The sequence below is a fragment of the Phodopus roborovskii genome, unplaced genomic scaffold (assembly GCF_943737965.1).
Source record: "Phodopus roborovskii unplaced genomic scaffold, PHOROB, whole genome shotgun sequence".
NCBI lineage: Eukaryota > Metazoa > Chordata > Mammalia > Rodentia > Cricetidae > Phodopus > Phodopus roborovskii.
This window is the reverse complement of record NW_026126540.1, coordinates 10,115,137-10,138,631: the sequence shown is the minus strand read 5'-3', so window position 1 is coordinate 10,138,631 and position 23,495 is coordinate 10,115,137. Positions and strand designations below refer to the sequence as shown.

At 38.4% G+C, this 23,495-nt stretch overlaps 1 protein-coding gene across 1 annotated transcript in view; it reads left to right on the top strand.

The window, feature by feature from the left end:
- Positions 1 to 13,312: 13,312 nt before the first annotated feature.
- Wdr49 (WD repeat domain 49) overlaps positions 13,313 to 23,495 on the top strand; it is a 155,213-nt gene continuing 145,030 nt past the window's right edge. The window contains exon 1 of the mRNA XM_051199234.1: positions 13,313 to 13,444. Coding sequence (XP_051055191.1) covers positions 13,313 to 13,444 — 132 coding nt within the window. The remainder of the gene's footprint in view (positions 13,445 to 23,495) is intronic.

The following is a 23,495-nucleotide window of genomic DNA, read 5'->3' as shown; positions in this document are numbered from 1 at the left end:
TGCCTTTAATCCCAGCCCTAGGGAGTTGGAGACAGGAGTGATATGGCTGGGCAGAGAGAGGTATAAGGCTGGAGAAGACAAGAACTCATTGAAATGTAAGACATTCTGAGATTTGGCGGAGACAGATTTAGTCTGATTCAATCTGAGGATTCATGGATAAGGGATCACCCTTTCAGTCTGAGGTAGAAGTAAGAGCTAGTGACTGGCCACTTTGTTTATCTGATCTTCAGCTTTAACACCAATATCAGTCCCTGAACTTTTATTATACATGCTTCAGAAAGTTGTTTTTAAGAAATTTTTCATGGTTTTGACAGTTTGATATTTATGTTCTAAGCAAAAGTGCTAAGTTTTTCCAGCCACTCATTCCTACATTCTTAGGAAAAATAAGCTTAATCACTTGATAGCACAACGAAGATAGAGCAGTTGGCCTTCATAAATCAATACACACATTTACAGACCTACTTAAAATCTCAGGTTTCTTCTAAAATTATCCTATGTGTCTGAATTTACAAATGTTAGTAGAACGTGATTCTCTGCATAACATTATATCAGTTTTTGTTGTTCTTTTCTCATCGTTGTGAGTAAATACGGGTCTGCACCAGATCCTCTGTATATACTCTAAAAGCTTTCAGTTTCATACATTTATGGAACTCCTGAATGTGTAGAAGAGTGGGTCTTGCCACAACTCCAGCTGCCTTACCTGAGGCCAGGCTGGTCCTAGAAATCCCAAGTAAGACATTGCCCACCACCTGCTAACACTCCCTAAAGCCTGCCCAATAACCCCAGAATGCACCCCCTCTCCTGGGCTTCATATTCCAGCCCACAACTTCTGCAGAAGATTTCTGCTTTGCCTGAGGACACACTAATTCTAGAGAACCAAGGTATGACACTGTGCACTAATACTCCTTAAAACCAGTTGCCCCTCCCAGAGGCTTCATACCCCAGCCTAAAATGCCGGTGAAGGAAATGATTCAAGACCTGAAAATGGATATAGAAGCAATAAAAAAAAATGCAAACTGAGGGAATTCTGGAAATCGAAAATCTGGGTAAGTAACAGGAACTACAGATGCAAAGCATCACCAACAGAAATACAAGAGATGGAAGAGAGAATCTCAGACTTTAAAGATATGATGATCTTTTCTAGTTCTGTCCATTTGCCAGCAAATTTTATGATGTCGTTGTTTTTAATGCTCTATTGTATAAATGCACCATGTTTTCTTTATCCAGTTTTTTGTTGAGGGACATCTAGGTTGTTTGTTTTTTTTTTTTTTCTGGCTATTAATAAAGCTGCTATGAGCATAATGGAGCCACATATGCCCAGGAATTGAACAGATGAGTCTCAAGGTAAATCAATTTCCAGTTTTCTGAGAAACCTCCATATTGATTTCCAAAATGGCTGCATAAATTTGTACTTCCACCAACAGCAGAGGAGTTTCCCCCTTACTCCACATCCTCTCCAGCATAAGCTATCATTAGGGTTTATTATCTTAGCCATTCTGACTGGTGTAAGATGAAACCTCAGAGTCATTTTGATTTGAATTTCCATACTATCTAAGGATGTTGAACATTTATTTAAGTGTTTTTTGGCCATTTGAGATTCCTCTGTTGAGAATATTGTTTAGATCTCTACTTTATTTTTAATTGGATTATTTGGTTTGTTGGTGTATAGTTTCTTGAGTTCTTCATATATTTTGTAAATCAGTCAGATGTGGGGTTGATCTTTTTCCATTCTAAAGGCTGACTCTTTATCCTTTTGATGGTGATCTTTGCCTTACAGGAGCTTTTCAGTTTCATGGGGTCCCATTTATTAATTTTTGATATTAGTGCCTGTGCTATAAGTGTTTTGTTCAGGAAGCTGTCTCCTGTGCCAAAGTATTCAAGGATCTTTCTTATTGTTTTCTTTTTTTCAGGTTCGGTGTAATTTGATTTGCATTGAGGTCTTTGATTCACTTGGACTTGAGTTTTGTGTAGGGCAATAGATATGGATCAATTTACTTCTACATGCTGACACCAGTTATGTCAGCACCATTTGTTGAAGATGCTTTCTGATGGGAGATGTCATTCTGTAAATATGTTTCTCTTATTGGTTAATGAATAAAGCATTGTTGGCCAATAGGAAATCAAGATATGCGGGGCTAGGAGACAAGGAGGATTCGAGGGAGTAGTAGGGAGGAGTCAGCATGTAGAGACTGGAGAGAACAAAGGTCCGTGCCCACTCTCTGGTAAGATGATACCACGTGGAAATACTTAGATTAATAAAAATGGGTTAATAATTAAGACAGAGCTAGCCAATAAGAAACTAGTACCTGGCCAATAGCATTATATCAAATACAGAGTCTCTATGTGTTATTTGGGGCTGGCGTGGTAGTAAGACCAGGCCAGCAAGGAAAACTATTCATAACAGCTTTCTTTTTTCCATTATATAATTTTGGCTTTGTTGTCAAAAATCAGGAGTTCATGGGTGTGCAGATTTATATCAGGGTCTTCCATTTCTCAACCTGTCCGTTTTTATGACAATACCATGATGTCAGAGTCAAAGAAAATTTTTAGACCTTAGTCATTGGGCGAGTTCCATGGAGAGGTCCAGCCCTTAAGTCCTGGGTCCTAGATAACCTAGGCTGGGAGATATAACACTGGTTCAGTTTAGCAACTGTAGAAATCCAACTTCTAGTTTCATAAAAAGCTATCCCTCTGGCTGGTGCTACAGATCGAAAAATCCTGGCACCCTTGCCAGGAGCTATGGTACCTGTTACAATGAGGCACTAGGGATCCATGACTTTCTAGACCCTCACAGTAACCATAAACTAGAAGGTGCTAACTTCTGCTGTTACACCCACCTGACTACTGGCAATGTTCTCTGCTGTCAAATGTCAAGGGCTACACAAACTGCCAGCAACAAACATGCACCTTCTTGCTTACCCACAGTTTTTATCCAGGTAGAGTTAGAGAACACCTGTTAACTTATTGGTGGCAGGGACTCTTCAGATTTTTGCTGAAAATTCTAAACTGGGTAACTCTAAGAATTGTTCTGTAGTTGGAGAAGAGCTGAAAAAACACAAGGTTAAAAGCAACAAAGCACATACAGGAGCTAGTTTTAAGAGGAAGTAGAAACCACAAGTAGGGAGGAGTAAAACATGTCTGTCAGAGGGCAAGTTGTTGGTAGAAACTGGAAAAATGAAAAAGGTACACACACACACACACACACACACACACACACACACACACAAGCTCACATGCTTCTCTAGTTACATGTAGAAAAAAAAAATTCAGTTGACTTAAAATAAACCCATCCCCAAGCCTTCCCAAGGTTCAAAGAATGCTAACCAAGTTCCAGGGTAAATCTGCTTCACTGTTGTAGGCTTTTACTTTCCCAGTTTTGCTTTTCTTTCTCTCTTATCCTCTTCTCTACCTTGTTTTTACTCAGTCTCTACTCCCCCCCTTTTTTTTAATTTCTCTAATTTTAATCACAGGTAACTGTAAACATCCTCATTAATTGACCATGTGTATAACCTGTACATTAGAAGCGAACAGCTAACCTGCAGGGTGCTGTGTTCAGGAGCTCCCTGAGAGCACTGACATCTATGTGCTCAGACATTTCCTGATGCTAGAACACTAAATTTCTTTAATACTTTCACTTCCTCCAAAGTATGTTTTCTCGTTCATCTTCTGTTTGGTTTTACTTTCAGATCTACCACTGAAGTGCAGAAGGAGGGAGACCATCCCATACATGCACACCTGTGTTCTCTCTGCTAGTGCACATGCTTATGAGCTGTAGAACTTCTGCAACCAGTAATGTCCAGTAATCAGAGGCAACTGCTTCCTCAGAATTTAGAAGAGAATCGTCTCTAATATCCTGCCTATAACTAAGGAAAATGTAGATCTCGTGTTTTCGTTATAACTTTTCGTTATCTACACAGGAAAAAAAGAAAGCACTCAAAAAAACAGATGCTGACCAGTTAACAGAAAATAGAGAAATTAGAGATAGAGGGAGGTGGAGAAAAAAAGGAAGAAAAGAAGAAAGAAAGAAGAGCTTTTAAAAAAGCTTCTCATGGCTTTAAAATACAAAACATGGAGGAACACAGGAAAATTTTGGCAGTCATAGCTTTATTATGAATGATGAACAGGATGATGGTCAGCATGTTCATACTTGCTTGTATTAGTTAGTAAAGTATTAGGTTATAGGGGGAAATACTTGGTAATGCTTAAATAAATGGGGTTAATTTTATACTGAATACTCCATTTTATTAGTATCACTATTGTTACCTTTATTTTACACATTTTAATTACATAATAATTACCCTGCTTTTCCTCTTCCTTTTGTTTTCTCTTGCTCATCCCTAGATCCTCCATTTAACTCCTATATTCTCCAATTCTCAAATTGATAGATTTTTCCACACTATAAAAATAAGAGAAAGGTACTTGTCAATGGTTATTAAATGACTAAATAAGACTAAATAATGACTTTTAAAGAGTTTTATGGTCTTAATCTCATCTAGGACAGTCATCATATCCACGTATTAGGCAACGCAAAGGGAAGAACAGTTGCCTTTCTTTCGTAGTAAAAAGAAACAAAACAAACAAACAAACAAAAAACCCAGCCCTTCTATTTTCCCAGCATCTTCCAGGTATGCTTATTTTCATTAATCAGAATTGTGTCATGTGGCCAATTCTACCTACAAGGGAATCTGGGAAAGTAGTTTGTCTTTCCTTATTGTAAATACAAAAACAAGCAAAAAATATGAGTTCCTATATTAGCATGTTAGAGAGAGAGAGAGAGAGAGAGAGAGAGAGAGAGAGAGGAAGGGAGGGAGGGAGGGAGGGAGGTAGGAAGAAAGAGGGAAGAAATGTCAGGTAGGGAACTCAAACTGTTCTCAAAGCATCAAGAGGAAAAAGCTAACCTTTGCCTCAATAGCCTTTCTTCAAACTTCAGAAATGCATAGACATCTGAATTTTTATAAAATCCTTTTGCCACATTAACTCTAAAGACTCTGAATGAGATTAAGTATTCTGGACATATGAAAATGAGATTTGGTAAAAGACTGAATAGGTCAAGCACCTGTACTCCACTGTTGCTATATTCATGGAGAAATGAATAACTAGTATTAATACAATGTAGATTATGCTGAAGGATAGACTAGACAGAGAGGGACCACAAAGTCAAGGACACCTGCACAAGCATGGTAGGCATCCCATGCATGAAATCCAAATCCAGAGGTGCAAGTCTGAGATACAGTGCTTGTCTATAAAAGAGAGTACATTGCTTTACAGGCATGCATGGTAGAGTAGTTAGGTTAAGGCCATAGTATCTGTTTCACCATTCTTCTATTCCACTTATTTTTTTATCCCTTACTATCAATTCAGGTTCCCTTCAGTCTAAAAGTTTGAGCTGTGCTTTCACACAAGAAACATGTAAGGTGTTTCAAAAACTGCTATCTGAATTCCACTACAGAAATAGATTTTATGTAAGATGGGGTTAAACATTGGACTTTTCAATACTAACTCAATCATTTGTAAATCTACCTAGGATTGAACTGCTGGGAAACCAATGGCCAATTCAGTCTTTCCGATGTTTAGTTAGCTTTATATTACATTGCAAAGTTGCAAACTTCTGGAGTTCCAGTGTTATTTCAATGAGTACTCCCACACAACACAGAAGTTGTAATTCCAGGCCAGATTACCTCTACACTCTGTCTTTTTTACTTTCTCACCTGATCTTCTTCTCCATTCTAAAGAGCACCTAAAGGTCACCACACTTGCCCCAGGAATGTATCATGAAAACTGTTACCTGTATAACATAACATAGACCATTTTCTCTGCTTAATCCTTCAAGTTTTGATGTACCTACTGTCCAATCATCATTTGAGTACTTTCATAGATAAAACTCACTCAGTGTGTCTTCCTTTCCTCACCATGCAACTGTAGACTAGGAGCTCCTGTGCACTCTTCCTTGGACACAAGCTCACTGTGTTCTTGTAACATTGTATAGCAATTCCCAGCTTATTTCACTTGGTAGACCTTACCACTCATGAAAACAAAGGCCTCATGAATTTTCAATCAATATATACGGAAATAAATAACTGATGAATAACCAAATGCATTAAAATTGCATCCCTTTGAGAGAATCTATTTATTACAAGCAAGTAATACCACTATTCTTCCAACAGCAGACTCAGATAGTGCAGGGCTGGCTGAGAGTGGCTTATATAACAGATGCTTGAGTGCCAGATTCATGTTTGGTCTATGCTATGATCTCATCCACTATCTTTAAAAAGTCCTGTCATTTTTTAGTTATGCTTTCTTTATACTTAAGGAGTTCATTCAATGTCACTACATAGAAAACAGCAGCTTTTCCTATCAGACAGAGCCCATTAGATTCTTGTGCTTGCTCCTCCATGATTTATAATGTAAGTATATATGAACCTTAGTGATCCCATGATTTCATTCTTTTATTTTAAACAAGATTCTGAAGCCGGAAATATTGTGATTCCCTTACAGTCCTGTAGTCGGTTATTGTCAGATCTGTGCCTTTCTCACTTAATTAAAGAATTGTCTTACTTTCCTAAATTTAATACCTCGCTTGGTAAGTCTATAAGGCACATATCTTGCATGCTAAATTTTCTCAATAGATGGATGAGCTTGCTGCAGAGCTAACTGCCCCCTCCACCTGCAGTGGAGATGAAAAGTGATTGCCACTCCAGTTTTTGGCTCTGACCATGCATGACTCCTCACCTAATTCCAGAGTGTACTTTTAAAGCTTCCCCCAAAGAATCTCATATTTCTTCAGACAGTGGGAAGAGTTTATCTTGAAAAGTAGAAAACTAAAGTGCAGTGAGTAACTGAGATGCATTTTCTGTGGCAGCATTTGGCTGAGGCTGTCATTGTAAAGCACCATCTGCATTTCCAAAGATGGCTTCTCTAGGTACAATTTGGTTTCAGGTGGGTTTCCAATGTTACTTTTACAGTTGCTGTCCCTGCTATGAAGAAATGGATCCCTGGTCTTCTGAGCATTTATTTAGAAGCACTGTGTTCAGGAGCATCATGTTCTGGAAGAAATATTTATTGTGGTGATTTTCCCTTCCGGGACCACAGCTTTCAATCTTTTAAAGTGCAGTGTGCTTCAAAACTGATTTTTACAAGTTTTGAACTCCATAAACAAAGGTGAAATGGCAGCAATTCTTTTTCACATGAGTGTGAGCTGATTCGATTTTCTTTCTTTCTTTCTTTCTTCCTTCCTTCCTTCCTTCCTTCCTTCCTTCCTTCCTTCCTTCCTTTCTTAACAGTAAAACGAAAGGGAAAGAAAAACAGAAAACAAAGGATATGAAGTGGATTTAAAAGATATATTTAATGGCAATATACTGGTCTTTCTGTAACATTTTTATACTAAAATTTTTGTTCGGAAAATAATCTTTCTGTTTGTGTGTGAATACATGCTTGAGTATGGTATGTGTTTATATTTATCTGTCTCTGTATCATGTATCATTTCTATGCTGGTATGTTTTCACTTGAGTCTACTCCATTTAGCGAGTCCATGTGGAGTTAAAACTCGCTTCCAATATAGAGTAAAGTTTATAATTATAAATATGAAAAAACTATCAGACTTGGGTGATTTGTGCATTCTGGGAGTCTAACAGGGTCACAGTCTATCTGGCTGTAGTTATAATACACTACATATCTTGTTATTTAAAAATTTTAGACAGGGCAAAAAGAATATAAGGGCCAAATGCAGGGGAGAGGTCTATGAAACCTTGTCTTATGTGTTTGGCATAGCCAGGGTGCTTAATAACTTCCAGCAACTGAGGTTGCCTGCCTAGACCTTGCATAAAATGGAGCCAGTAAAGATTTATTGATGGTGGTGATGCTTATGGGGCTACACCTCATAAGGGAGGTTAATGGCAGTCCAGGACTGCTTCAGAAGAGGAGAAGCATTGTATTCAGTGTTGTAACTACTAGTTCGTTGCTTGTGCTCCACTGGATGGCTCACAAATACCATGTGAGAGACCCTGGTGAAATCCAATAGCTTACAAATCAAAAGAACAAAAAAAAAAAGAAAAGAAAAGAAAAGACATGAAAGTGGGAAGGGTTCTTGTCTAGATCATGGTTGGGGGTTGGTGGGGTAGGAGAAAGATAAAAGAGATTAGAGGGATGAATGTGACAATATTGCATTATATAAATTAAAAAGTTGCCAAAGAGTAAATCCGTTTTTAAAAATTACTCAGAGTATCAAGCAGATCAGATCTTAGTAAATACTGCTACAGTAGCCATTATATCTGCCTAATGTTAAAAATGAACATTATTTTACAAAATAATAACCCCTTTCACCCCCATACCTCTCATCATTACATTTCATGATTAATCTTCAAATGCTGATATGGCATTTCTCTCCAGGATAGCTTTAGATGTTAGACCTCCCTAAAAGCAATGAAAATGGTTACAGAATCTCAGCATAGACACGACATGCCCTAATGTGGATAAAGTTGCTTCATTCTGACTTGCAATTGCAATGTTCTAGTCCTCTACAAAATCCTACCACATCTGTGCAAGGTTTCAGGAACCATGCCTTTTCTTAGTTGTTACTAACTCATGTGTATAGTATGGTTACAATATACATTTCAGTTTTCACTGTGGATTACAATTTAAGTCTAGAAAGTGATTCTATACATTAAACAGTATTACCATATTCATTTTATTCAACCTTCATATTCATTTTACTCAACCTACCTGTGATTTCAGAACTGAAAATAAGAACCAAGACTTGAGCATGACCTGAATTCTAAGTACCTTCTACCTTATTGCTTAATATCTACTTTCATGTTTTCTTGCTTTTTTTTTTTTTTTTTTTTTTTTTACGTCTTAGCTCCTAAACTGGAATGAAAATTATCTTAGCTTTTAGCAGGTTACTTTTCTTGGGGATTTACAGGAGGAAGTGCATGGACACATATAATTTTGGATTCCATCCTGCCTTGGTGTTTCTTTGATGCATGACTCATAGCCATGTATTCCTCAGTTTCTTCAAAAATATATTGTTCATAGCATAGTCTCACAAGAGAACTGAATGAAATGCTCTACATGATATTCTTAGTATCACTTCTCTGGTCCTAATATGATATGCAATTTGAGGTTATATAGACTAGGCTAGGAAAAAGATCTAACATTAAGTGTCTTGTAGGGACAGCATCAGATTTCCCCCTCAACTCATACTTTCTGAGAATGTCATACAAATTCTTCCAGAGGTGTGTTTAAGGTGCTTCTAAATCCTGTCAAATTGACAGAATATATGTGCAGTTAAGACCAACCATCAAAAAGACAGAGTGTCAAATGTTGTATGTCTTTTAATAAAATTATGCCTCTTTTTCTGACTCAGTGCTTTCTATATGCAGGGCCCCTTGCTGACTAGTAACTCATAGGTACTAGGTACTTTTGCTTTTGCTCATGCTGTTCAAAGAGTTAGTACACATCACTGTGCTGATGATCAACTTTTTGAAGGGCAATGGAAGGTCACAGACATTCCTGAGGTAAAGACTTGTTCTCAAGGTGTTACCCTAGTAGGAAAGAGCAACACAGACAGCATGTTTTGATATAGAAAAACACTATTATGGCTAAAATGCAAATCCAGAAGAAAATGCTGTGTTTGCAGAACAGACAGAGCAACTTATTACACCCGGAAGACAACTAACAAAGGAGTGAAGAAGCTAATATTTATTCAAGGGCTAAAAACCACCATGGGTTCTGGGAGGAAGTTGTTTTGAACTGTTTGGTCAGTAGGGTCATGCTGGGAAGCCATAGGTTCAGGAGACAAGAAGATAGTGGGGGAGATAATGCTCTCCTCTTCTGACTCAGAGAAGCAGCAGTCTTGACTTGGAACAATTTCCAATATGGAGATGGAAGAGAATTCCAGGTGACAGTAAAGAATGTTAGCTGTAACTCAAGCCCAAACAGAAGGGCAACAAATAGGAAAGAAAATAGAGGAGCATAAATTCACCTCACTGCAAATTAATGGCAGTAGGGAAAAAGCAAAGGGATTTGGGTATGGACTGGAGTGTTGGGATAAAACCACAAATGGGGTGTCTGCTCAGTGGAAAAATTTATTCAGTTCCGGAGTTTCAAAGGAAGCAAAGGCAGGCAGGTGAGTCAGCCTATTTGACCCTAGGTTAGCAGTTGCTCTACTGTGATGATGGAGATTGGCCCATCCCTTCAGGGGAAGTGAGCTATTATTAATTTATAAGTCCTTTGCCATAGATAAAATATCAACACTGGGCACATAGACTTCATCCTGATTTTCCTTATAGACTGTAATTGACTCACAGAAAATGGTAAAAGAGGTCAAGCTCAGCAGTCAAGAGTTTGATTCTGGATTTTATAAGACTATGGAAGTGTAACCTGAAAAGTATCCATATGATCATAATGAACATTACAGACATTTAAGACTTTATTATCAAAAATGACTTCTGCTGCCATAATTTTCCAGAGGGACAACTGTGTGAATTGATTAGTTCCTAGCCCAATTAGTTAGTTGCTCATTACACATTCTTGTCTTACTAATGAAAACAATTAAAGATACATCTTTATGGGAGCTAAGTAGGCCAGGCAGCTTAATGGTCGTAGAATAATTAGCGAATTTTGCATTATTAGCCAGTGGGATCCTGCCTCTTCCGGTGTAGCTTTTCCAATGCTTTTGCTATTCCCTCTCCCCTCCCTCATTAGTATCTGTTACTGAACAAAGCCCAACTCTGCAGAATACCACTATTAAATATTTTACAAATACACATGGGACTGATCTAGCTGATATAAACCATTATTAACTTACCCAATAAAATGGTAAGAAGACAAAATTTGTTCCCATAGGAGAACTTAGCAGCATACATGATTGTAGTCTGAAAAATGTTTTCCTAATTTGTAATAGAGCTTCATCTAGGAAAGAAGAATGTTGTGGCTGATGGGGTGATTCCATTGATAAAGTGCTTGTTTTACAAGACTGAGGACACAAGTTTGATCCTCAGAACCTACACATGAGCTGAGTGTGATGGTGCAGGCTTATTATCTCAGTACCAGATAGATGGAAACAGGAAACAGAAAGATCCCTAGGTCTTTAAAAATATTTTATTAATAAAATTTAATTATTCTATGTGCTTTTTTACACTATGTACATTGATCCCATTCATTTCCCATCCCCTCACATCAACCCTCTACTCCTGCATGCCCCTAATAAAACAAAATTCAATAGAAATAGGTCCTACCCCAAATGACTTGACAGATTTTGATGATCCCTCATGGAAGGCCTCACCTTCCCTGGAGAGTGGATGGTGGATATGATGGAGGGATTGGAGGGGGGCATGGGAGGATGGGAGGGAGAGGTAACTAAGATTGATATGTAAAATAAGATTGTTTCTAATTTAAATAAAATTTATAAAAATAAAATTTTTAAACATGAAAAAAAAAGGGAATTAAAAAATCTCTTCATGAAAGGTGAAGTGTGACACAACAATTCATGCCATATATTCCTTGGTCCATACATCGCTACTTGCAAATGTTCTTTGCAAAGGTCTGGTTTGAGGCCCCTGGTCTCCTCTACATGTTCAATGCTAGACCCCAAGACTCTTCCTCGATATCCCACTGGCTCCCTGTGTTATGGAGATCCTGCAGCATTTGGTCTGAGGATCTCTAGGTCTTGGTAGTCAGCTGAATGACACCATTTCCAAAGACCAACCCAGGGAGAAACTCTGTCTTCATAAAAAGAAAGAAAAGAAATTAGATTGACAGCAGCTGGTGCAGGACTCTTTGCTCGCACATATACACACATACATGTAAACCTACACAAACATGAAATGCACAAATAAACAAAGAAATACATTTGTAAGTTCAGCAATCTGTCCTTCTGCATCTGTGATACATTATCTATAATCTGTAATGCCACCCTTTCCCTTGCACCCTTTCCAAACACAGCACTGTAAGCATCAAGAGGTGAGATTTTGCTTGAAACACAAACTAGACCTATTAAATTTGTAAACCTCACAAAATCAGGTACCAGGTCCAAATAGTTGTTGTGAAGTTTTGAATTTATAAGAGATATATGAATGAGTGGATGGAGGCATGAGTGAAATTGTTTGTGTGTGTGTGTGTGTGTGTGTGTGTGTGTGTGTGTGTGTGTGTGTAAAATCTGGCACAGGATGCTTGCAGAAAGCCTGCTTTATGTTGTGGGAAAGGCTTTCAGCATCTCTATGCATGGTAGATCTCATAGACACTCAGAGCTGGAACAGACCTCAAGGAAGACCCCTGCTTGGTTTTCATTTCAAGATGAAGATAAGATTCAAAATAACCATCTGAAACACAAAGGGTTGATGCTTTGGAGCCACTCTGCTGTGATCCACATCTTTCATAAAGTTGTATGGCGTCCAACTAAAGAAAAGAATGGGACTTTCCAAGTGTACTTCCTGGAAAATGGGACATGACAACTAGCATCACACAAAACAAAATCACAAATGACAAAAACACTAAACAAACAAAAGCACAACAACAACCAAACAAGCACACTTACTGTCCCACTACTCCTCTCCTTTCATGTTTATTAGCTGAACTGGAAATTGTAGAGATAGATGTAGCAATGTAGTAAAACCATCATTGTTTTATAGGTAATGGTATTTATTTCCCTTTCCCTTACAGTTTTAATGAGTTGAAACCTTTTCTGTGTTATTCTTACAATATGTACATGGAAAGTATGACAGATGGAATACAGGAACAGACCTTTATTTAAAAAATAAGCTATTTTGTGAATGGAAAATATAAAGTTTTTAATGTCAGGCTCTTCTCTTTGGCTAATCATATAGCCATGCTTCATAGAAAATATATTTTTCAAAGCTGTCTTTGAATAATAGAGGGCAAACTTATTAAAAATGATAAAGGTGAACTATTCTTCCAAAACATAACTTAAAAATTGCATTAATCATTCAAACCTTCAGTTCAGTCATTGGTCAGGTACAGGAAGGGAAAGGAAGAGTTAGTTGGCTGGCAGTTGGTTGCCAGGAAACACACAAAAGCACCAGGACAGAGGAAACAAACAACTCCACACTTACTGGAAGGTGGTCTTTGAGGGCAAAAACATCATTGGGTGGAGGAACAAAATGTTTTTATTCAAACATTTTGCCTCCTAATTATAGAGTTGTAACTTTCATTTTAAATTCTGTTCTAAGTTGGGCTCCTTTCCAAAGGTATCTATTGAAGGAACCAGCAGCAACAAAAGAAACAAACACAGAGTTGAAGGATGCTGAGAAAGGGTGAAGTCTTTAGGAGTTACCCTGATGCTGCATTTGGATTAAACATGGGGCCACAGCCACAGGCAATATACCCTGAGAAAGGAGATGGCGTTACTGTGAGTGAAGACTATGGCATGGGCCTCCTTGAGAATCAGCTCCGTGTGGAGGACTTTGTGAAGATACAACAGGTCTTTGAGGTATGTGCTAAGCTGATGGACCACAGGATTTGGGCTGTTCACAAGGGACAGTAACACAAAAAAACACATTTTTGTTTAAAAATACTTTACTAGCATGTCTGAGAGATAGCTCAGTTAACAAAGTGTCAGTCACACATGCATGAAGACCTGGGTTTGATCCACTTGAAAAGCTAGGTGTACAGGTGCTCACTCATAATCCCAGTGCTGAGGAAGTGGAGACAAGTAGTTTTCTGGGCCTCAGAGGCAAGCCATTCAGCATAATCTGTGAGTCAGCCAGTCCCAGTGAAAGCTTCCAAATATATGGTGGATGTCGTCTGAAGAACGATGATTGAGATTGACTTGTGGCTTCCACAGACTTGTATATGTACATATTTATGTACGTGGGTACAAGTGCGCACACAGGCACATAAACACACACACACACACACAAACACACACACATTTCAATATGTTTAATAGTCAAATCAGGGACTTGAAAATGGTCAGGCTCAGGCTTACCATCAAGTGCTTGTAGCATTATCTTTCAGTTTTTTGGGGGACAAATAATAACTATTTGAAGTTGATACTCAATAATATCAAAAGGTATAATTTAGTTTTGCACATTTTTCTTAGAAATTAATAATTTTTCCAGAAAGTAAAACTTATGCTCATGAATAGAAAAAGCCAGATGATTAAATTACCTCATCTTGTTAAGAGTAAGGTTTTTCCTGCCAGTTTTGTCCCACCACTGCGCCAGCCCCAAATAACACACAGAGATGCTTCATTTGATATAAAGTTGTTGGCCAGTTACTTGTTTCTTATTGGCTAGCTCTGACTTAAATATTAACTCATTTCTATTAATCTAAGTACTCCACGTGGTCTTATCTTACTGGAGAGAGGGGTTGGTGCTCTTCTCTCCGTCCTCCATCTTGAATCTCCTCCCTACTACTTTCTCTCTCCTCCTAGTCTCCTAGTCCCACCTATCTTGCTTTCCTATTGGCCAACATAAGAAACATATTTACAGAATGACATCTCCCACCATCACCTAGTTCTATTTTCTTAAGAAGTACACGGGTAGTTATTTAATGGGGGTTAATTTAATAATCTGGGCTTTTTGTTATTGTTGTTGTTGGATTTAAGATTTTCTTGTATGTACTCACTCATATAGATTTTAGACATAGAGCAAAGGATTACCAGCCTACAATTCACACAGCCAGAAAAGCTAGGAAACAAGGAAGTCCCTAAGAGAGAGACATACATGGTCCCCTGGAGAAGTGGAAAGGGACAAGATCTCCCAAGCAAACTGGGAGCATGGAGGAAGCAGAGAGGGAGTTAGGGGAAAGAAAAAGGGAGAAGAATAGGGGAGAGGTGGGCATGAGGGATCAGGAAGATTGAGGCAGAGAAAGAATAGAGGAGAACAAGGAAAGAGATACCATAATAGATGGAGCCGTTATAGGTATAAGGAGAAATCTGGCATTAGGGAAATGCCCAGAGATCTACAAAGATGAATCCAACTAACAATCTAAACAATAGTGGAGAGGCTACCTTTAATGCCCTTCCATGATAATGATATTGACAACTACTCTTTATGCCATCCTAGAGCCTTCATCTAAAAGCAGATGCCCCCAGCTAAACATTAGATATACTCCTGGAATCCAGTTACAGAGAGGGAGGAGTGATGAGCAAAGGGGTCATACTAGTCTCCATACTAGAGAAACCCACAGAATCAGCTGACCTGAACAAGGGGGAACTTATGTATACCAGTCTGATAGCTGGGAAACCAGCATAGGACTGATCTAGATCCCCTGAATGTGGGTGTTAGTTAGGAGGACTGGGCAGTCTATGGGGTCGCTAGTAATGGATCAGTATTTATTCCTAGTATATGAATGGACTTTGGGAACCCATCCCACATAGAGGGATACTTTCTCGGCCTAGACACATAGGGAAGGGCCTAGGCCCTGAAGACTCCCCATGAAAGGCCTCACCCTCCCTGGGGAGCAGAAAGAGGATGGGTTGGGGTTTGGTCAGGGGTGATAGAGAAGGATGGGAGGGTGAGACAGCTGGGATTGACATGCAAAACAACCTTGTTTCAAATTTAAATTTAAAAAAAAGAAAAAAGAAAAAGCAAATAAAAATATATTTTATCATTCCATTTATGTAATTTCTTATTTTTAGATTTAGATAGGGTTTCATGCCAGTGTGATTTCGAACTCTCTATTGAGCTGATTATGATCTTGAATTTCTTATATTATTTTATTATCCAGCCTTGAACTCCCTCTAGGTGCTGGATGTGTTGGCGTAAGCTACAATGTCTGGTTTTATACGGTACTGGAGAGCAAAGGCTTTCTGCATGCTAGGCAAATGTTCTAACAACTGCTAGATCCCCAGCCCTAGAAAAACGTTAAGTGCAAACTAATCTATGGTAACATCTGATCTATAGTAACGTGGCTGCCTGAGGGTGTGGGAGATGAGGCTGAATGGATCTGAGTAACCTCTGTGGGATGGTAGCTATGCTTATTGTCTTGTTTGTGGTGATATTTTTATATGTGTATACTTGCCAAAATTTGTCAAGTTTTATATCTCAAAAATGTATAGCTAATTGTATGTACTTATACCTTATAAACCTGCTAAAAAGAAATGAAAAATATATTTAAAAAGCAATATCAATTTAAAAAAAGAAAATAGAACTAGGAAAATGCAAATGCATACGTCCACCTTGTGAAGAGTTAACTTCTGCCTCCCTTTCAAACCTGATATGGGCACTATGTTGGCCTACAATCCTACAGCAAGGGACCTACTTGCATGCCTCTTGTTCTCTCCTTGGATAATGACAGTCAAAGTAAAATTTAAGGGTTTTGTATTCAAACCACATGATAACTACACTGAACAATTTCCCCCTCCTTATCTTAGCTAATCAATTGGGAATTCTGAAACTATGTATAATGGATAACATACTTCAAAGTGAAATTTAAGTTTCAAATGCAGGTAGGAAAAATTTCATTTGTGCTTGGGAATTCAGACAGACTTAAACCTATGTGCTTTCTGCTTCATTATTTTTGCTAAGATGTGATCTTAGGGCCCCATGAGCTCTTCCGGGGGTGCTTGCAGTGTCTGTATTAATTGGAAGAAGATACAATGTTTTGGAGTTCAGTCTTAAAGTTAATAAAACACAAAATCTAGCAAGTATATTGAACTATGATTAGCACAGATTTTATCCTTTAGCTACCACAAAGTAACAACAGATTTGGTAACCACTGGAGAGATGGTGCGACACTTAAAAGTCCTTTGTATAGCTGTCGGAGGACCTGAGTTCAGCTCCATGTTAGACAGCTCATACTTTACTGTTAACTCTAGCTCTGGAAAGATTGATGCCTCTGGCCTCTGTGGGCACATGTACCCCCCCCAACACACACACACACTTAGAGGGAGAGTTAAAAACAAAATTAATTTATAAAAGATATTTATGGTTGAAAATCTACTTGGCATTGAATTGTGTAACAATTCAGATTCTACCTATGTAAATACCAAATATTTCTGTTTAACAAAATCTATCCTATGTAGTAACACTGGCCATACTGTATTTCATTCTCTTCATCTTTGTATACTTGCTATTCATCTAATCCCATTTCTCTGAAAGAGTCCAGTGTGTCTGATGCCCACTGCCCCAGATAAATTTGGCATGTTTTGATAGCCACTGCAAACATTTTGACAGCTTGAGGACAACCAACTAAATATAACAGTAGATTATTACTGCTTTGACTCTAGAACAAACAGAAATGTGGCAGTTCTATTCTAAAGCTGACAACACAAAGGATTTGAATGCTGGGGTCTATGAGAGTTAGGATGTTATAAAGTAGATGTGTCAATAAATGTTGACATTAGGCTGAGTTTGAAACAAATCAGTCTTGGGTGAAAACAAAGCAAACCCCAACATCTGAAAAAGTTTGAGTGCTTGCTTGTGTGGCAGCAAATCGTCAAGACTGACCATCTATTTTGAAATTATAAGATGAAAAAAAGAACAAGAATGAATGGACCCAGAAGAGGAAAGCATGAAATTCTAAGCATCCACAGCATTGGGAATCTATGACAGTTTTCCTTTAAAAATGTACAGATGTACTTTCAGGAAGAGACAGGAAGTTCATTCATCTTCCACACATTCAGCAGACAGGATATAAGCACAGCTGATGACAGGTGCACAGCCAAGGCTGGCTGACAAGAGCAGAGTGGGGCAATGCAGAGAGGGTAGCACGTGGGATGGCTTTGGTTGCATCCATCCTGTCTGCCTCAGCAGTGGGTCCTGGTGCCACAGAGGAATTTGATCCTGGACATAACTGCAGTGTGGCACCCTAAAACCTGGTCCAGTCACAAAAGTCTTGGTCTCAAAAATAGGTTCTGGAGCCATATTCATTTAACTTGTGTTATGTTTTGCTTGTTTGTTTTGTAAAGACTGCTTACTTGAGAAAGAAGAACAATCAGGCACTAGCTCAGATCCAGCTCCTTAAAAGCAGGCAGTGCTTAAATGAAAATCAGAGACTAGAGGCAGTGCTCTGAGGAGGAGAGCATTTGCCAGCTATGTTCAAGGACCTGGGCTGGGTTACTTAGGGGGAAAATCATATTCAGAATCAGCCTCCATTTATCCTGGTGGTGGGGAAGTTTACATGAGAGCTTCTCAAGCTCAGCATCAGCATGGGCTATAGAGTGAAACCCTGCCTCACAAACAAAGCAAGAGCCAGCAAGATGGCTTAACAGGTAAAAACATTTGCCTGGAAAACTCCAGAGTCCTGTTTGATTCCTGGAATTCATGAAAAGCAGACAGAGAAAAGTAATTTCACAAAGTTTTCCTCTGATCTCCACCCATATGCACATGCACACACACACACACACATGCTTATGCACACAAGACATACACAAATAAATACACTTTAAAAATGTAGCTGTTAAAAGAAAAATCACATCTTTAAATTGTCAACAAGACTCTGGGAAGACCCATAAGCCCGAGGACATGAGTTTGTTCCCTGGCATAAAAGCATGGGAATGCACATCTGTAATACCAGTGCTGCAGAGGTGGAAACAGGGCTCCCTGGCCAACCAGTCTAGCTGAATAAGTGAGCTTCAGGTTCAGGGAGAGACCTTTTAATAAAATGTAAGATGGAGAGCAATTGAAGACATTATATTGTTGATCTTTGGCTTCCATATGCAAGTACACACAGGTACATGAGCAGTTCACACACACACACACACACACACACACACACACACACACACACACACAGAGAGAGAGAGAGAGAGAGAGAGAGAGAGAGACTGTTAAGGATGTATGAATAAACAATGCATAGTTTACATCAATCTCTAAGTAAAACATCCTATTCCATATTATTATTTGTTGCAACAGTAACATTTAGGAACTAAGTGAGTGGTTATGCCCATTAAATAATGTCATAGATGAGTTAAAATTATCACAGTTTTGAGATCCTCAAACAAGACCTGCCAGGCAACTTTACAACTTACCATGTTACTATGCAAACCAGTATCTTTGTGCCTCAGTTTCCTTTATTTCTAACAAGGAGGAATAGGGGTCTTGTTATAAGTAAGTGGGGTATAATTGCTAAGACTAGTGCTTGCCTCACAAGTGAACATTAGCTGTTATACATTTGATTAGTAAAGGTTAAACTACATAACATCTAACATTGTCTTAATTCTAACTCATGCTTCTTCTTCCTCTTTTTTTTTCTAACTCACGCTTCTTAAAGGAAGTTAAGTTTCTGAGTGACATACCATAATTTTCCTGTATCCTTTTCTATTATAATATGAAATGAGAGTAGCATGGGCAGATCTTCACAGAGAGTACAAAGGCATCTTTTTCTCTTATTTCACATTTCTATTTGCAGACAAAAGGTTTTAATTTATGTCTTGATCCTCTTTTGAACAAAGAAGTTGAAGGGGTAGAATGACTACAAGGGAACTTACGGTTCCATTTTCTTTCAAGTGATGATGTCAAATGGCCACACATCAGCCAGAAGGGAGTGGAGCTAGGATTATTCATAGAAATGTGTAATGACATCTTTGCAGCTTTTCTGCAAAGCTTGTGATTCTTAGAGAAATGGCACAGTGTCTGGGTACTTATAATATTCTGGTATCAGACATAATTTACACTTTTCTTCAGATTTTCAAAATCCAGCAATTGTATGAGAAAGAGTGGCCGTGGCAGCTAGCTCTTTAGTAATGGTCGGAGCTGGAGATTATGATCTAAGAGAAATGAGATTATTTTTTTAAATCCCAAACATGAGCTTCATATATATTGAGCTTCTTCTGAGACCTGGCTTCAAGGTGACCAAACATTTCTTTTTCTCACACTCTCTGCTGTGTACCTGGAAGTGTCTGGAAGTTATATCTGTTCATCGCTGCCCCATTATCTGTTTGGTTTGATGCCACATTTTGTTCAGCACATCTGGCACATTTTATCATTTGCCCATTCCCTGCAAAATTTTTAGTCCCCCCCCTTTGTTTTGGATATCTATATCATTCTCTCTCTCCCTCCTCCCCCCCTCTCTTTGTCTCTCTGTGTGTGTATGTATGTGTGTGTTCATGTACAAGTGTATGCATGGACAACCATGTGGACAGGTAGGTGTGTATGCATGTATATGGGTATATGTAGAGACAGAGGGGCAACTTTGGCTATCATTCCTTAGTCACTATCAATTTGCTTTTTAATAGTTTCTCATTGCCCTGGTGCTATGCTGGCTTGGTAGTGAGTCTCTGGGATCTATGAGCCCAAGTCAACTTTCTTTTGAGATGTTAGTGTAAAGAACTCAATTCAAACAGTATAAAGCCTTCACTCATTAAAAAAAAAAAGCACATTAAGTTGATATTATACAGGCTCTGTGCTCCTGTAACTTGAATTCAGTGCATAATCAGCAAATAAAAAAACTCTTACAATGAAATCACTGCAGAGAAAGGATTGAAGAATAAAAAGATAAGAATAACCCATAACATTTTTATCAGCTTTTCTTTTCCAAAGGCATCTCAACAGATACTTGTGAGAAAGTAAATAGGCAAAGCTTGATCTGTAACTCTATTATGTGGCACAAAGGTTCATTCAGTAGCCACAATCCACTGTCATCTATTGAACAAAGGCAGCAGGCCAGAGCCTGCCTCTCTCAGCTCCCTTAGTGGAATCAAATACTTATTTTTTATGGAAGCAGAAAATCAGGCCATGTCTGTAGGTTCCCTTCTCAGCACCAAGGTAATAATATCTGAACCAATCCAACACTCCTACAGCTGGCAATTGAAATGGAAATTGAAATCGGCAGAGGAATTCTTTGGTGACTTGTTAAAATTTATAAGCAATGTTAGTAAATAGTGTCATCACAAAAAGTCAGGGAAATAAAGATGTATGGTGATCGGAAAGAAAGCATCTTGAATGCTATGGCCTTTGTACACAGTTCTCACATGGCCACATCTTTTCCAGTTTCTCCCTGTATTTTTCATAGCAGAGACTTAGGGCCATGCATCTAGAACAGGGTTGGTGATAAAGTTTGCTTTTGGTGAAAAAATGTTTTAACCTTGCTCTCTGGTCAGGCTGGAGTAGAGAAGGCAAGCCACAGGGAATCTTACTAGCTAGGAGAAAGTAAGGAGACAGTGACCATTGCTCTCATTTGTTGTGCTATTCAGCTAGTCAGCCAAATTGATACATTTTATTATAATTAAGCAACAAAAATGAAGAAAATTTATAAAGGAAGAATGGTAGCTTGTATAATTTTGATGTTACTTTTGCCATGTGTTCCCAAAGATAGTATGTCCCTAATGATGAAAGACACTACCCACTCAGTAATAGCTAGAAATAGGAAGACTTAAATTGTCCCTGGTGTATTCCCAAAGCTTCACTCATGCTTGCTCAGAAACAAATCCTGAAGTCGTTCCCCCTGTTCATTGTATCAGAAAAAAAAAATTAGACTGCATGTAACTGTTACACAGAACAAAGGACCTTCAGTGCCTTCTAACAATGGTGATTTTCAGGCAGTGACATATGTTCTCTACTGAAAACTACCAGGGCCACTATTTTCCTTGATTCTTCCAATTGCCATATGTGCAAATGTAGTTCCCTAATTTCCTTCACATACAATACCAGATTGTTACCCTAGCTTTCCTACAAGTTCTGTACTGCCTAATTGGTACAAGTTAGATGTGGCTGTGTATACTAAATAAAATGAAAACTGTATGGAATTATCACATTAGTTCCATACAAATACTAATACTATTATTTTAAGCTCTCAGTATCCTCATGTGGCTAGTGCCTACTATATTGGCCTGCAGGAAATATATAACATCTTATCATCATGGAAAGTCCTATTGGGTGGTATTGATTGAGTCCCTTCTTCCTCATGTTTTCTTGTTATCTTGATTTGCCTTACTTCTTTCAACATTTATGTATATAAATAGATTACTTGTGGTCCTCCAAAACTCTGGAGAATGCAATAAATCACCCATGCATTAAATACTATGGGCCATATTGATTAAGGGCCCCCAAGAGGTCAAAAATATTTTCCTCCATTCAGGTATAAGAACTATTTCTCAAGAAAAGGAAAAATAACCTTTCACTTCAAGGGACTCTTTTCTTGCCAGTTCACAGACCTCTGCAACATGTAACACACACACATGCGCGTGCACACGCACATGCTTGCACACACACACACACACACACACACAATTTAGTCCTTATTTATACCTCCAAGGAGTCAGTCACAAAATCATCTGAAATTGGAACATTACTCAAAGTAGGATGTTATTTTATTTAAATGTGGTGCTGTCATAGGGCTTACCAAATGGTGGAATACTATTTAGTTTGGAATACTATTATTATTATCACTGTTCATTATTATCCTGCATAGGATGATAATAGTCTAGCTAACTCTTGGCCATTATTCATATATAAATAGCACAACCTCGAGAAGACACACTTTTCACAGGCTGGACAAGAACCTGACTTTGGATAGCATCAAATACCTTCTTTTCTTCTTTGTCTTTCCCCCATCCCTTCACTCCTGCCAGTTCCTCCCCACCTCATTGCCATTCCACATGTACTCCGTATCTATCTCTCATTAGAAAATAGCAAGCTTCTAAGAGTAAACAATCAAATGTGACAAAATAAAATATAACAAGATGAATCAAAAACTATCACATCAATGGACAGGGAAACCCAACAGGAGAAAAAGAGTCTTAAGAGCAGGCACAAGAACCAGAGACCTACTCATTCTCAATCAGGAGTCACATAAAAACACTAAGGTAATAGCTGTAATATATATGCAGAGGCCCTGGTGCAGACCTATATAAACAATGTGCTTACTGCTTTAGTTTCTGTGAGTTCATATGCACCTTGCTTAGTAGATTCAGAGGATTATGTTCTCCTGGTATCTTGCAACCTGTCTTATTCTTACAGTCTTTCTGCTTCCTGTTCCACAGGATTATCTGAGCTCTGAAAAGAGGGGTTTGATGAAGACCTCCAGTTTAGAATCCCTTTCTCTGAATAATGTCTGTCTGTGTCTTTCTGCATCTGTTCCAATCTGCTGCCAGAAGAAGCCTCTCTAATGATGATTGGAAAAGGCAGTGGGTGTAGCAGAATATCATCAGTAATCATTGATTTTACTTTGGCTAGTATTATTTGGTTTCATCCTGGGTCTTTGCACTCTCTAGTCTGTGGTTCTTGGTCATCCGAACAATGATGTGTGGGTTACTTCTCATGGAGTGGGATTTAGGTCAAATCAGACATTTGTTGTCCAATCAAACAATTTCTGTGCTACCATTGCCCTAGCAAATTTTGTAGCAGTATAGATTGTAGGTCAAAGTTTTTGTAGCTACATTGTTTCCACATCTCTCTTTAAATTCCCTGAAGTGTATCTTCTCACACCAAAGAGACTAGACCATACTGGTGAAGGCTCCATGTAGTCACCAGCTTGACTTCTCCAGGTTCAGTGAGTTCTGTGGGTTTTATCCTTTTGCAATAGTGTCCTGTTGTCATTTTCCACAGAATAATCCTTTGTCTTAGTGATAGCTTGGATTCTTTGGGGGATTTTTC